Source organism: Pelophylax lessonae (assembly GCF_965119305.1).
Source record: "Pelophylax lessonae genome assembly, chromosome: 13".
Classification (NCBI taxonomy): domain Eukaryota; kingdom Metazoa; phylum Chordata; class Amphibia; order Anura; family Ranidae; genus Pelophylax; species Pelophylax lessonae.
In genome coordinates, this window is record NC_138780.1 from 173,195,601 (window position 1) to 173,210,919 (window position 15,319).

At 44.8% G+C, this 15,319-nt stretch overlaps 1 protein-coding gene across 1 annotated transcript in view; it reads left to right on the forward strand.

Moving 5' to 3' along the window:
* Positions 1–226: 226 nt before the first annotated feature.
* Positions 227–15,319, forward strand: part of LOC309543252 (lysophosphatidylserine lipase ABHD12-like) — a gene marked incomplete at its 3' end in the record, with an annotated part of 45,922 nt that continues 30,829 nt past the window's right edge. The window contains exons 1-4 of the mRNA XM_082242703.1: positions 227–490; positions 3,113–3,237; positions 3,338–3,440; positions 7,324–7,443. Coding sequence (XP_082098829.1) covers positions 369–490; positions 3,113–3,237; positions 3,338–3,440; positions 7,324–7,443 — 470 coding nt within the window. The 5' untranslated portion in view covers positions 227–368. The remainder of the gene's footprint in view (positions 491–3,112; positions 3,238–3,337; positions 3,441–7,323; positions 7,444–15,319) is intronic.

Sequence of the window (15,319 nt, forward strand, 5' to 3'; positions counted from 1 at the left end):
TGTATAAACATATCCGTTAAGCCCCTCCCACTGCAAGGCACTTGATCACGCCCACAATTTATCACGACGTAGCGTGCCGCAGGTCTTTTTACTCTAGTGTCCCTCATTCTGAAGTTCAAAAGTTGGGAGGTATGAATCTGGTAACATTATGTCTGGTTTATGGGATCCCACTGATTCCCCCTTCATAGTCAGAATAAGTGACAACTCAGCTGTCAGTATTTGTGTTCATTAGGATCCTGAAGATTAATGTGATCTGTTTGTGAAAGCCATAAGCAGAGAGGAAGTGAAGATATGGGTTATCCTTTGACCTAGTGGAGAATGTGTGATCATTGCAGCACTGCCAGAGGATCCAGCCAGCCAGAGACAACATGAAAAGGACAGCGGTGACACATAAAGGGGGTCCCAGAGCAGAGACTTCTGGGAGAGGAGCACAGGAAGACTATGGGGGAGCCCCGCACAAGCAAGCTCGGACATGGAGGGATAAGAGACGGTGAGTGCGTGTACTGAGTCCTGCAGAGTTCATAAAGCGAATCGTTGTGTGATCTCATAGATGTGAACTTTGTTCTGTGTATCAGCGCTGGGAACACCGGTGACCACTATACAGAACCGGAAGAAAAATCTGATTGTAAAATGTTTCTTTTTGTGAGCGCAATCAGGACAATTTTTAATCAGGTTTTGGGCGTTGTGAATTGTGGCGTAAGAACGTTTTGCTGGGATATGGGGGGGCATTATTGGCTTGACGTTTTTAACCACTTTACCACCGGAGGATTTTGCTGTCTTACGTCCAGGCCACTTTTTGCGATTCGGCACTGTGCGACTTTAACTGACAATTGCGCGGTCATGCAACGCCGTACCCAAACTAAATTTACGTCCTTTTTTTCCCACAAACAGAGCTTTCTTTTGGTGGTATTTGATCACCTGTACGATTTTTAATTTATTGCGATATTAATTAAAAAAAGCGACAATTTTGAAAAATAACAATATTTTTCTACTTTGACAGTTAAAAAATATCCAATATATTCAATTTTTGTCATATATTTAGGCCAAAATGTATTTAGCTACATGTCTTTGACAAAAAAAATTCTCAATGAGCGTATTTTTAACCGCTTTATGACCGGAAGGTTTTACCCCATTCCTAAACAGGCCATATTTTGCGATTCGGCACTGCATTACATTAACGGACAATTTGTGCGGTCGTGCAACACTGTACCCAAATTAAATTTATGTCCTTTTTTTCCCCACAAACAGAGCTTTCTTTTGGTGGTAATTGATCACCTGTGCGATTTTTACTTTTTGCGTTATAAACAAAAAAAAGCGTACATTTTGAAAAAATAACAATATTTTTCACATTTTTGTATATGAAATTCCCACAAAAAAATGTAAAAATCAAAATTTTTTAACATTTTAGGCCAATTTGTTTTATGCTACATATGTTTGGTAAAAAAAATCCCAAAAGGCGTATTTTTAATGGTTTGCGCAAAAGTTATTGCGTTTACTAACTAAGGGAAAGATTTTTGTCATTTTTTTTTTTTTTTTTTTTTTTTAACGAGTAATAGCGGCGATCTGCGACATTGCGGCGGACAGATCGGACCCTTGACTGACATTTTTGACACTTTTGGGGGTACCAGTGACATTACTGCAGTAATCAGTGCTATATATATATATATATGCACTGTTACTGTAAAAATGACACTGGCAGGGAAGGGGTTAACTTTATTGGAGAGGGAGGGGTTAATGTATGCCTGGTGCTTACTAACGTGTGTGGGGGGAGGTGACTGAGTGACACAGGGACAGATCACATGTTCAGCTATGCTGAACCCTGCAGTCTGTCACTGTTTGTCACTTAGGAGATCCGCCCGCTTTGTTTACACAAGCGGGCGGATCTCCAAACTCGATTTCCCGACGATCGGGGAAGAGCGGCGGTGATCACCGCCGCTCCTCCCCTGGCCCGACTCCCGCTGTGACTGAATACACTGGGAGCGAGCCTCCGGCGGCGCGCGTGCGCCGCCCACAAGGGGAGGAGTCCAGCGACGTAGGTCTACGTCGCTGGACGGGAACTAACCACTTTGCCGCAGTAGAGCTCCAGTGAGCGGTCGGCAACCGGATAATATTGATAATGTTAGGGCCAAGCATGCAGTTGAGTTTAGTAATGGGGTTAAAGTAATATTCAACCAAAAAGCAAACGTTTCACATTGCAGCTTACCAGTTTTCTAGATGTGATGGCTGCATTCCTTTTCTTTTTTTAGACCCTGTTCACACTTGAGTTTTTCAGCTCATGAAACGCTCATCTCTGAAGTCTCAAAACGCCCAACAAGCAAAATCCCATTCATTTCAATGGCCTCTATTCACATATGAGCATTTTGTCACCTGAAGCTCAAAAAAGTACATGAGCTTCTTTTTTTGCAGATTGTAAGCATTTTTGTTAGATGTCAGTGCCTGCCTCCAAACGCCTAAAAAAACGTCTTTCAAATTGTATGCAATCTGGCAGGCCCTTGCACTACATAGAAAAGGTAAATCTGAAGGAAATCTAACCACAAAAGTTGGATAGTGTGTATCCAGCTTTAGGCCCCTTTCACACATGCGGTCCATTCAGATCCGCCTGTCAGTTTTTCAGGCGGATCTGAATGGATGCCCCATGCATCTCTATGGGGCATCGGATGTCAGTGGAGACATGGCCGGATCCGTCTCTCTCTCTTTCTCTCTTTCTCTCTTTCTCTCTTTCTCTCTTTTTCTCTTTTTCTCTTTTTCACTCTTTCACTCTTTCACTCTTTCACTCTTTCACTCTTTCTCTCTTTTTCACTCTTTCACTCTTTCACTCTTTCACTCTTTTTCTCTTTTTCTCTTTTTCTCTTTTTCTCTTTTTCTCTTTTTCTCTTTTTCTCTTTTTCTCTTTTTCTCTCTTTCACTCTTTCTCTCTCTCTTTTTCTCTCTTTCACTCTTTCACTCTTTCTCTCTTTTTCTCTCTTTCACTCTTTTTCTCTTTTTCTCTTTTTCTCTTTTTCTCTTTTTCTCTTTTTCTTTCTCTTCTTTTTCTTTCTCTCTTTCTTTTTCTTTCTCTCTTTCTTTTTCTTTCTCTTTCTTTTTTTTTCACATAAATGTTTTTTTCTTCCAGCCTATCGAATTGGGGGTTTTACCTGAAAAGGTTTGGCGTGGTCCTTGTCGTCATTTATATTTGTGTCCCTTTAATCATCAGACTCTTCCCTGCAATACTCGGCAAATTTGTTTATTTAAACATGGGTGAGTACCAGATGTAAGGATTGTCTTATCACGCTGCTTTTCATGCCCGGGGGCCCACATTTTCTAATTTTAACTTTTTTTAAAAAAATATTTTCTTTAGTAAAAGTTCCTCTATTTGTGGACTACGAGAATCCCGAAGCACTCCTGAAGCACACCACAAATTTCTATCTCCCATCTGACGAAGGGGTGACCATCGGGGTCTGGTGAGTGGTCAGACATGGTGTCCTATGAGGCTGCATAATACAAGACCCTCTGTCTGGACAGTGCTGATTGGCCCTGTGCTGATCACATGCATTCTCCCAAGAAAAACAAAAACCCACTAGCAAAACACACCAAACTGAGCATGTGCAGAGTGACTCCAAAGGCTCTGTATTAGGAGATGGATTGGGGAGAGTGGAAGAATGGGAGGATCACAGAAGGACAGGATCAAACAGCCTTTTTACACAATGTGCAGGATTAACTCTCTAGGTTCCACAGTGGGTATAACAAGCATGCTTTACTGCATATACAGACTGACTTTACTGTTGTGGGTTTAGTAACACTTTAAGGCTCGGTTCACACTGCTGCAATGGCAAAGTCATACAACTGCGACTTTGCCCTGCCACTGACTTCTAACTTGATTTGGATGTTTTTTATGAGCCTGTACAAGGGCTAAAATCCCAAATCAGAGCAAAGTAGTGCAGGAACCTTTTCTAAAGTCGGACAGACTTGCAGTGTGAACCGAGCCTAAAGCGGTATTAACCACTTAAGCCCCAGCCCTATTTCGGACACTTTTTGTTTACAAGTTAAAATCAGTATTTTTTCCTGGAAAACTACTTGGAACCCCCAAACATTATATATATAAAAAAAAATATATATATATATATCAAAGACTCTGGAGAATAAAATGTCGGTCATTGCAATAATTTTTGTCACGCAGTATTTGCGAAGCGGTCTTTAAAACGCAATTTTTTTGAAAAATTTTGAAAAATCACATTTCACTGCATTTAAAAAGTACTAAACAGAAAAGTTAGCCCATTTGTTTTGTATATTATGAAAGATGATGTCACGCCGAGTAAATAGATACCCAACATGTTACGGTTTAAAATTGCGTGACAAACTACGGTCAATAGAGATCTCAATAGGCGACACTTTAAATTTATTTAACAGTTACCAGTTTAGAGTTAGAGTGTAGCTCTTTTTTTTTTTTAATTATTGCCCACACTCTGGCAATCGCGGCAATACCTCACATGTGTGGTTTGAACAGCGATTTCATTCGCGGCTCGACCTTCCGTATACGTTTTTTTTTTTTTTTTGTGCGCTAACTAACGGTGACAGGGGGTGGCTAAAATTTTTTTTTTTCCTATTTTTTTTTTATTTTTTTTTAACTTTATCACAGGTTTTTTAAAAAAAAAAAATAATAATAATCTGATCACTTTTATTGCTGTCACAAGCAATGTAAACATCCCTTGTGACACCAATATGTAGTGACAAGTACTCTTTATGGAGGGATCGAGGGTCTAAAAGACCCCTCCACTACACTTCCATGTATGCAAAACGTTTTGCATACATCCATTTTTTAAATTTGCCGCCTTTTGCAGCACAGTAACCCGGAAGTGACGTCATGAACGCCGCCTCCAGGTTACGTCATCGGAGACCCGATCTAAGCCGTTTCCGGCATTGATCGGGACTCCATCCAGCCGGCGGACGTGCCACCGGGGGCTCCGGGCAAAGTCACGGAAGGCGGCGGGAGGGGGGGGGGCGTCCCCTCCCGCTCACCTGGGTAACGATCGAGCGGCTCCCGAGCTGCATCGGTCGTTACCGACGGAAAGCCGACTGTCGGCTCTAAACCACGGTACCGGGATGGTGTCTCTAGCTGACGTGTATATATACGTTAGTATGCGGTAAGTGGTTAAACACAAAATCATTCATTCATTATGCTGCAGCTTTCCACTTCTTAGATGTGATGCTGCATTAGTTTTATTTTTCAGGATTTCTTTCCTGTATTTTCCCCTGGTGATGTCTCCAATTTATTTTTGCAAATATATCAGTTAAAGTGTTTGTTACCCCAACATTTCATATTCCTGATATGTGCCTGCTGTACCATGTACTTGTATGAGAAAGTCTCCAGTTCTCTTTGTATTACTTCCTTTATATGACATCTCTGGTGTTCCTGCTAGTCGCTCTACTTCCCTATTAAAAACTGACCACACTAAGCAGGAGAGCACACTGTGGTCAGTTCTCTAGTAGTGCTGGGAACTCTGCCTGCTCTCCTCCAATGACCAGACTCCTCCTGACCCCCCTGCACAGCCATTTACTGGGAAGCTCAGTGTAATGCTGCTTCTCCTCCCCAGCTCTTATGCAGCTGAGAACAGAGGGAATGTGATCACTTATAAAAAAAAAAGGCATTTTTTTTTTTTTTTTCTAAATCTGTACACAAATGTTTTGCCTTTCATTTCTATTTTAAACTGAATAGGTTGTTTTACAAGGTGATTGTTTACATTTACTTAAGAGTGTTGAGACAAACCATTCACCACTGACAGGGGTGCTTACAATGATCCGCCTTTATTTATTAATTTATGTATAACCTTTATCCTAAAATTGTTTGCTGTAACTGCAGTGTCTAGATAGAGTTTCAATTTGTTAGTGTATCTGAATCTGCTAGTACATCTAACACTCCCCCCCCGGAAAAAGTTGCTGTGCCCCCTGTGGTCCTTCATCCAGAATGGGGGCACTCTAATACAGGAGGTGTGTTATTGGCCAGATCACCAGTTGAAAACAGAGGGAAAAATAGACTAAAAAAGAAAACTAATGCAGCCACCACATGTAAGAATTGGTAAACTGCAATATATTACATTTTTGGTGCTTTAAGTTAAAACAGGTTCTCGTTATAGTTAATATTTAACAAAACAGCCAAGTAGAGAAATAAAACAAATTTCTTGACACCTGCCTAAAACTTTTGCACAGTACTATATATTTCTTGACATAGTCTAGTACAGGGGACTCCAAACTTTCTAAACAAAGGGCCAGTTTACTGTTCATCAGACTTTAGGGGGCCGGGCTGTGGCCATTGTGAGTAGAAATTGTCCTGGCATCAGTGGAAGTAAACAATGCGTCTTTGTTATTAGGGGAGGAATAGTGCCCTGTTGTTGGTATCAGTAGGAGGAATAGTGCCCCATCATTGGTGTCGGTGGCAGAAATAGTGCCCCGTCATTGGTATCAGTGGGAGGAATAGTGCCCCATCATTGGTGTCGTGGGAGGAATAGTACCCCATCATTGATGTTGATGGGAGGAATAGCGCCCCATCATTGGTGTCGGCGGGAGGAATAGTGCCCCATCATTGGTGTCAGTGGGAGGAATAGTGCCCCATCATTGGTGTCGTGGGAGGAATAGTGCCCCATCATTGGTGTCGTGGGAGGAATAGTGCCCCATCATTGGTGTCAGTGGGAGGAATAGTGCCCCATCATTGGTGTCAGTGGGAGGAATAGTGCCCCATCATTGGTGTCAGTGGGAGGAATAGTGCCCCATCATTGGTGTCAGTGGGAGGAATAGTGCCCCATCATTGGTGTCAGTGGGAGGAATAGTGCCCCATCATTGGTGTCAGTGGGAGGAATAGTGCCCCATCACTGGTGTCAGTGGTAGGAATAGTGCCCCATCATTGGTGTCAGTGGTAGTAATAGTGCCCCATCATTGGTGTCAGTGGGAGAAATAGTGCCCCTTTGGTGTCAGTGGCAGGAATAGTGCCCCATTACTGGTGTCAGTGGGAGGAATAGTGCCCCATCATTGGTGTCAGTGGGAGCAATAGTGCCCCATCATTGGTGTCAGTGGGAGCAATAGTGCCCCATCATTGGTGTCAGTGGGAGCAATAGTGCCCCATTACTGGTGTCAGTGGGAGGAATAGTGCCCCATTACTGGTGTCAGTGGGAGGAATAGTGCCCCATTACTGGTGTCAGTGGGAGGAATAGTGCCCCATCATTGGTCTCAGTGGGAGGAATAGTGCCCCATCATTGGTGTCAGTGTGAGGAATTTTAGGGAGATGAGAGAGGGGAGACTGTCGGCTCCTGTACACGAAGCATGCATATTAATCACGCTGATTTCTTCTCCTAGGCATACCGTGCCTGCCAGCAGGGGGGAAGAGGCGAGAGGAAAGGGCCGCCGCTGGTTTGAAGACTCTCTCGCAGATGACAACCCAATTATAATTTATCTCCATGGCAATGGGGGAACCAGGTGATTACAGGCTGATCCGCCGTAACCGGGGACCGCTGTCACTTTATTCTGTGCGTTTCATGTGACGGGCCGCAGTCTGGATGGAATATTAAGAAAACATTCCATTATATTCTTCTTTTATAAATCAGATTGTGTGCTTGCTTTATAGAGACATTGTCACCTCACTTATTCAGGGGGAAAGTCAAAGTGTCTTTGCAAAAGTCTACCCCCCCTCCTTATTTCCACCTTGTCCAATCAGAGAACACTTTGTATTTAACCACTTGGCCCTTCAGAACATTTACCCCCCCCCCCCTTCATGACCAGGCCATTTTTTGCGATACGACACCTACATAGTTAGTGAGGTTGAAAAAAGACCTCAGTCCATCCAGTCCAACCTATGATGTGTGTGTGTTTGCTGTTAACCGTACATTGTATACCCCTGTATGTTGTGGTCTTTAAGGTGCCCATCTAATAGTTTTTTGAAACTATCAATGCTCCCTGCTGATACCACTGCTTGTGGAAGAGAATTCCACATCCTTACTGCTCTTACAGTGAAGAACCCCCTACGTATTTTAAGGTTAAACCGCCTTTCCTCTAGTTTTAGTGAGTGGCCACGTGTCTTATTGTATTCCCTTTCTCTGAATAGTTTGTTCCTTATGCTAGGGTCACCAGTACAGTATTTGTACATTGATATCATATCCTCCCTCAATCGTCTTTTCTCCAGAGAGAATAGGTTCAGTGCTTGTAGTCTTTCCTCATAGCTGATGTCCTCCATTTCCCTAATTATTTTTGTTGCCCTTCTCTGGACTCTTTCCAGTTCCAGCACATCCTTCCTGAGGACCGGTGCCCAGAACTGGACAGCATACTCCAGATGTGCCCGGACCAGAGTCTTGTAGAGTGGGAGAATAATCTCTTTATTTCTGGAGTGAATCCCCTTTTTTATACATCCCAGTATTCTGTTGGCTTTGCTTGCAGCGGCTTGGCATTGCATGCCACTGCCAAGCCTGTTGTCTACCAGTACCCCCAGGTCCTTTTCCATCCTAGACTCACCCAGAGGTTTCCCTCCTAGTGAGTAGCTTGCTTTCTGGTTTCTGGCACCCAGGTGCATTACTTTACATTTATCAACATTAAATCTCATCTGCCATGTAGTTGCCCACCCCATAATTTTGTTCAGGTCCACTTGTAAGGTTTCCACATCCTGCATAGAAGATATTGGCATGCTTAGTTTAGTATCATCCGCAAATACTGAGATTGTACTAGATATCCCCTCCTCTAGATCATTTATGAATAAATTAAACAGGATTGGCCCCAGGACAGAACCCTGGGGGACCCCGCTTTCCACACCCGCCCAATCTGAGTACTCCCCATTAATCACCACCCTTTGCAACCTCCCCTGGAGCCAGTTCTCTATCCAGGTACTCACCTTATGGTCCATACCTACCTTCCTTAGTTTGAACAGTAAGTGTTTGTGGGGAACGGTGTCAAAGTCCAGATACACCACATCCACAGGCTTACCTTTATCTAGGTGGCAGCTCACTTCATCATAGAAGGTTAATAGATTGGTTTGGCAAGAACGATTTTTCATGAATCCATGCTGATTACTACTAATAATACCGTTTTCATTACTAAAGTCTTGTATGTGGTCCCTTAACATCCCCTCCAAAATCTTGCACACTACTGATGTTAGGCTGACCCGCCTATAGTTACCCGGGATATATCTCGGCCCCTTTTTAAATATTGGTACCACGTTGGTTTTTTTCCAATCAGCTGGCACTATACCTGTCTGTAAACTATCCTTCAAGATCAAGAATAATGGTCTGGCAATCACCTGGCTGAGCTCTTTAAGAATCCTCGGGTGCAAGCCATCTGGTCCCGGGGATTTATTTATGTTAAGTTTCTCTAGTTTAGTTCTAAGTCTATCTTCTGTTAGCCATGGCTGTATTTCCTGAGGTGTGTTGTTTAGTTACTTTACCTGACAATAGCGTGGTCATGCGACAATGTACCCAAATAAAATTGATGTCCTTTTTTTTTTTTTCCCAATAGAGCTTTCTTTTGGTGGTATTTGATCACCTCTGCTTTATTTTTCTCAGAGTCGTCTTCCAGGACAGCCCATGAGACCTTAGGGCTCCTCCTACCAGGACAGGAAACACATTAAAAATGTAAATAAAAAGGCGGTCCCCTAGTCCTCACCTTCAGTATTTAGTGTTTCTTCCGGACAGGGGGTAACATGTTTCTGGAACTGAAGCTCCTGGTCTCCTGGACTGTCCTTGAAGACTTGGAAAAGATGCATCTTCTTCTGCCCAAGTGCGGTACCCCTTAGTGCCGCAATAGGGGCTGACCGCTGTCTCCTGTTCTCTTGGTCCACGGGCAGGACCGTGGATGTGGTCAGATGGATCGTAGGGGGAGTTCTCTTCCATTCCTGGCGGCGTCCTTGGAGCAGCACACGCTGTGTACCCGTGACGCCGTCGATTTCAAGCAGACCGCCACTTGCAAAATTTGAATTTGGCGCCAGGAACGGAGAGGGCGGAACTCCGACGTTTCCACTCTGGCCTCCGGAAGTGGCATACGTAGCTTCCGGCGCAGTGACCACATCCGCGGGCGCCGGAAACAGTAGTTCCAGTTTCCAAAGGCGCCGAACAATGAGACGTCTGGGCGACCGGTGTAAGGTGAGACCCAGCACACGCTGTGGAGCACCACACAGAGCTCGATGGATTCCTCTGCAGTAACCGCACAGTCGGTAGAAGCCAGCTCTGGCACCGGCACCGGCACCTCCCAGGCAAGCGATAGGGATTGTCTTTGGCCCTGTCTGCACATACCTGTCGGGGTTTCCTTATTCCTTTCCCTTCCCTTTATATTTGATTATGGTTGGCAAAAAGGGGCACTATTTCTTCACCTTACACAAATGTGGGGATAAATTGGGGAGTCTTAACTAACAATGTTTTTCTCTGTTATAGACCAAGGCTCAGGACAAGGTCCAGACACAGTCCCCCAAAAAGAAATGTGCAATTTGCTGAGCCAAGCTAAGTTCCACTTGGAGCAAAACAGCGTGCCGCACATGTATAGATAATCTTGTTAAAGATGATCCTACTATATCCACTCAGAGAATCAGAGTCCCCCCCCCCATTCCTCATTCGAAGAGTCTGGGTCAGGGGCGGAACCTAAGGAAAGAGTTTCCTATGGAGATTCTAATTTTAAGCTTTCCTTGGAAGACATAGATGATTTACTTAAGCCTCGTACACACGCAACGATTATCGGCCGACCGATCGGCTGTCTTTTGTCCAGTGTTGTTGTGTTGGTTGAAATGTGCTCTAGACTGCACACAAATTTTCTCGGCCAACAAAAGCCAACTTCAGAAGTGATGTCATGTGCTGGTTTACTTTCCGTGTGTTTTTTCTTCTCTGAGCATGCACAGTCTTGCTCATCAGATTTTTGTCTGCCGAAATCTGTACTGACTGACGGAAAATCGGCCGTTCTGTTGACGGCCAACAAAAATTTTATAGCCTGCACACCAGATTTTGTTCGGCCGAAAAGTCGGAGTCGGTTGTCGAAAGCATCATACTAACAAGCCGAAAATCGGCCGATCGGACGTTACGTGTGTACGGGGCATTAAAGCAGTGTACGTTACTCTAGAAATTGAAGAGGAGAAGGTGCAGCTATCTAAGCATGATCTTATGTATGCTACCCATAAGAAACATGCTAGAGTTTTCCCTGTACACAGCTCATAGTTGGATACAATCAAACAAGAATGGGAAAATCCTGACAGAAGACCTTTTTTTCCCAAAAGTTTAAAAAGGAGTTTTCCCTTTGATGACAACAAAGAACAGCCTTGGAAAAAGATCCCAAAGTTAGATGCCCCTCTTGCCAAAATATCCAAGGGTACAGACCTGGCATTTGAGGACACGGGATCACTTAAGGACCCAATGGACAAAAGAACTGACATCATGTTACGCAGAGCTTGGGAAGCCTCAGTCATGAGTCTAAAGCCAGCCCTAGCATCTACTTGTATAGCCAGACATCTAGAATTATGGCTCTCACAAATTCAGTCCCACCTATCAGCTGGAACGCCTAGGGAGCAGATTGTAAAATCTTTTCCCCTTCTGTTTCAGGCAGTAGGATTCTTAGCTGATTCATCATCCGAGTCAGTTAGTCCCCGTTCACACTAAGGCGACCTGTGAGGCGACCTGGTCGCCTCACAGGTCGCCATAGGTCGCGTTCCATATGGAAGCTGCAGACCCGTTCTAATAGGAGCGACACAAGTCGCTCCGACTTAGAAAAAGGGTCCGGAGCTTCTTTGGGGCGACCCGGAGGCGACCGCCACAGACTTCAATGTTATGAAGTCCATGGCGGCCGCTCCGAGGTCGCGGCGCGCTGCTCGCACCGCAACCTCGGAGGTCGCCCCCCGAAGTCGGATCGCCCCTGTGTGAACGGGGCCTAAGGATGGCAGCCAAAACCACACCTTTGGCAAACTCAGCCAGAAGGAGTCTCTGGCTCAAATCATGGTCAGATGAATGTACTTCCAAATTACGCCTTTGTGGTCTCCCCTTTACAGGTGACCATCTCTACGGCAATGGGCTAACAGAAGCTCTGGAACGCACTGCTGAGAAAAAGAAGTCCTTTCCAGAAAAGAAAAAAATACTCATATACCCAAAGGAATTTTCAGGGTAGGGGCAAACAGCAGAGGACACGGGAAGTTCAGCCCACGTTCAAAAACACTGGACTGGCCATAAAGGTAGGGGTAGGGGAAACATCTTGTTTAACCCTCCTCAACCCCCCACCAAACCTCAATGACTCCCTTCACAAGGTGGGGGGAAGATTAAGGGCCTTCCTCCCTCAGTGGAAGAGAATTACTTCAAGCCCTTTTATTCTGGATTTAGGGCACAGGTTGGAATTCAATCTTCAGTCTCCAGAAAGGACATTGATTACCAGATTGAAAGGAGAAACGAGGCAGAGGGTTTTATTCCCACATTTTTGTGATAAGAAAACCCTCGGGAAGTTATCGATTGATTCTAAATTTACGCAAACTAAATCTCTCAATAAAATACAAACATTTTCATATGGAATCAATAGGGAACCTGTTGTATCCAAGATGTTTTATGGCAACTCTGGATTTAAAGGATGCTTACTTCCACATCCCCATTCACCAGGCTTACCAGAAGTTCCTGAGACTAGCAGTAAAGCTAGGACCAGAGGTCAAACATTACCAGTTTTGGGCACTACCCATCGGGTTATCCTCAGCCCCCCGTATCTTCAACAAGGTTCTGGGGGAAGCAGGGCCGTCTTTTCCAATGGGCATGCCTGGCGGTTGCCCGGGGGCCCCACTTGCCAAGGGGCCCCACACACATGGATGGTGGCAATTACTGTCCTCCAGAATCCAAATTACTTAGCTTACCTGGTGATCTAGGGCCCCCCCGTTGTCCGCCGGGCCCCCCTGTTGTCCACTGGTGGTCGTGGCTCGAGTCTGCACTGCACAGACACTGGTTGCTAAGGACAGCCCGATTAGCATCTAGCAACCAGTGACTTTCTGAGAGCAGACCCAAGATGCACAGCGGAGGAGGATCCTCCTCGTCGGCTTGTCCTCCTCTCCTCTCCGTCTCCACGCCTATAATACTGGCTCCGCCTCCACCCACCTCCTCCCATGTGCAGCCGTTGTGAAAGGTAAGGCAGCCAGCCCAGCTGCCAGGCTGCTTGATTTTCTTTCTTTTTTTAACTCTCTCCATGATCGACACAAGAGACCACTACCTGTCCTGGAGGATATACCTTACTATATATATTGGTCCCTGTAATATGTATATAGTAAGGTATATATCCTCCAGGTAGTAGTTGTACTCTCTATATACATATTACAGGGAACACTATATACTACAAGAGAGTACAACTACTACCTGGAGTATATACCTTACTATATACATATTACAGGGACCAATATATACTACAAGAGAGTACAACTACCTGGAGGATATACCTTACTATATACATATTACAGGGAACACTACTACAAGAGACTCTTGTTTGAGGTACCAATAAAAATAAATATTGCCTTATCGATAATTTGCATTTATATTCTCGTGGGTGATTGTGTAGGCAGGGGGCCCCAGTGCACTGCATTGCCCAGGGGCCTATAAGGCTCTTAAGATGGCACTGGGGGGAAGCGTTAGCCCCATTAAGACTAAAGTCCATTATGATCACCCCCTACCTAGACGACATCCTGGTGGTAGCGGATTCATATCAGAAACTGGAGTCAGACCTCCTAATAATTCAGGAATTCCTTGGGTCACTAGCCTGGATCATCAATAAGCAAAAATCCTGCCTAACGCCCTCCCAGAGGGTGACTTATCTCGGGTACGAGATCTCCTCTCTGGATCAAAAGTTTTTTCTCCCACAGCCCAAGGTATTGAAGATGTGTCAGATGGTAGCCTCTTTGCAAACCAACCAATGGGTCTCTCTAAGAGACATAACAAGGGTCATAGGTCTGATGACCTCCTGTTTTCCAGCTGTCCCTTGGGCACGGTACCAGCAACGTCCCCGCCAAAGGTTCTTCTTAAAGAACTGGGACGGACGGCTAAATTCCTTAGAACAGAAGGTAAAAGTGCCTACCAAGGTAAAAAGAGCCCTATGGTGGTGGAGATCTTCTCTTCACCTAGCAAAAGGTTTAGACTGGGTCATTCCAGTGTTAGAGAATAACCACAGACGCAAGCTCTTCCGGATGGGGAGCATATCTCCAAAGCAAATGGGCTCAGGGGAAATGGTCCCCATTGCAGATAAAAACCTTGTAGAATCAGAAAGAACTCATGGCAGTACTAAAGGCCTTGGAGTTCTTTCGGATGGACATAAAGGGAAGTCATCTCCAGATTCGATCCGACAACATAGCAATGGTGGCATACCTCAACAAACAGGGAGGTACACAAAGTCAGAGACTACAGTCCATAGCCCAGAAAATATTTTCCTGGGCCGAGCTGAATCTTTCCTCCATTTCAGCTATTCACCTGAAAGGGACGCAGAATGGTCTTGCAGACCATCTCGGCTGCCACCAGGTATATCAGGACAATTGGCCCCTCAACCCAAAAGAATTTGCAAACATTGCAGCCAGGTGGGGCCTTCCAGAAGTAGACCTATTTGCAACTCAGACAAACAGCAAAACAGAGAGGTACTTTTCCCTAAACCAGTGGGATCAGTCCTTAGGGGTCGACGCCTTTGCAAACCACTGGACTTTTAGCCTCTGCTATGCTTTGCCTCGAGTCAGGTTAATCCTGGAGGTCCTCAGGAAGTTCATCCAGGAGTAGATCTGATTCTGATAGCGCCCTTTTGGCCCAAAAGGCCATGGTTCTCACGCCTTCAAGCCCTAACCTCCAGGCCTCCCATAGTCTTGCCCTGGAGACAGGACCTGTTGACGCAGGGACCGGTAACCCATCCATACGTCAGATCCCTGAAACTAACAGCTTGGTATCTGAAGAGCAGATACTAAGCTCCCAAGGATTCTCAGACAAGGTAATCAAAACCTTGATCAATTGTCGAAAACCTATCACGAGAAATATATAGTCCAAAATATGGAGAAAGTTTCACTTTTGGATGGCTGAAAATCACAGGCCATTTACAGATGTACCATGTATTTTGGAATTTTTTTAAGAGGGCATCAACAAAGGTCTCTCCCTTAGTACCTTGAAAGTGCAGGCTGCTGCCATTAGCATTCTTCTTCAGTTTCCCCTTCGGAAAAATCCATTTATAGCTAGATTCTTCAAGGCAATTGCCCGGACAAAGCCGACAGTGGTAAAAACGTGTCCAGCTTGGAATTTATCTTTGGTCCTTCAAGCTTTAGTAACAATTCCTTTTCGAACCCTTGAAGGACTTATCTGAAAAACTACTCACTCTAAAAACCTTATTTCTAGTTGCAGTAACGTCA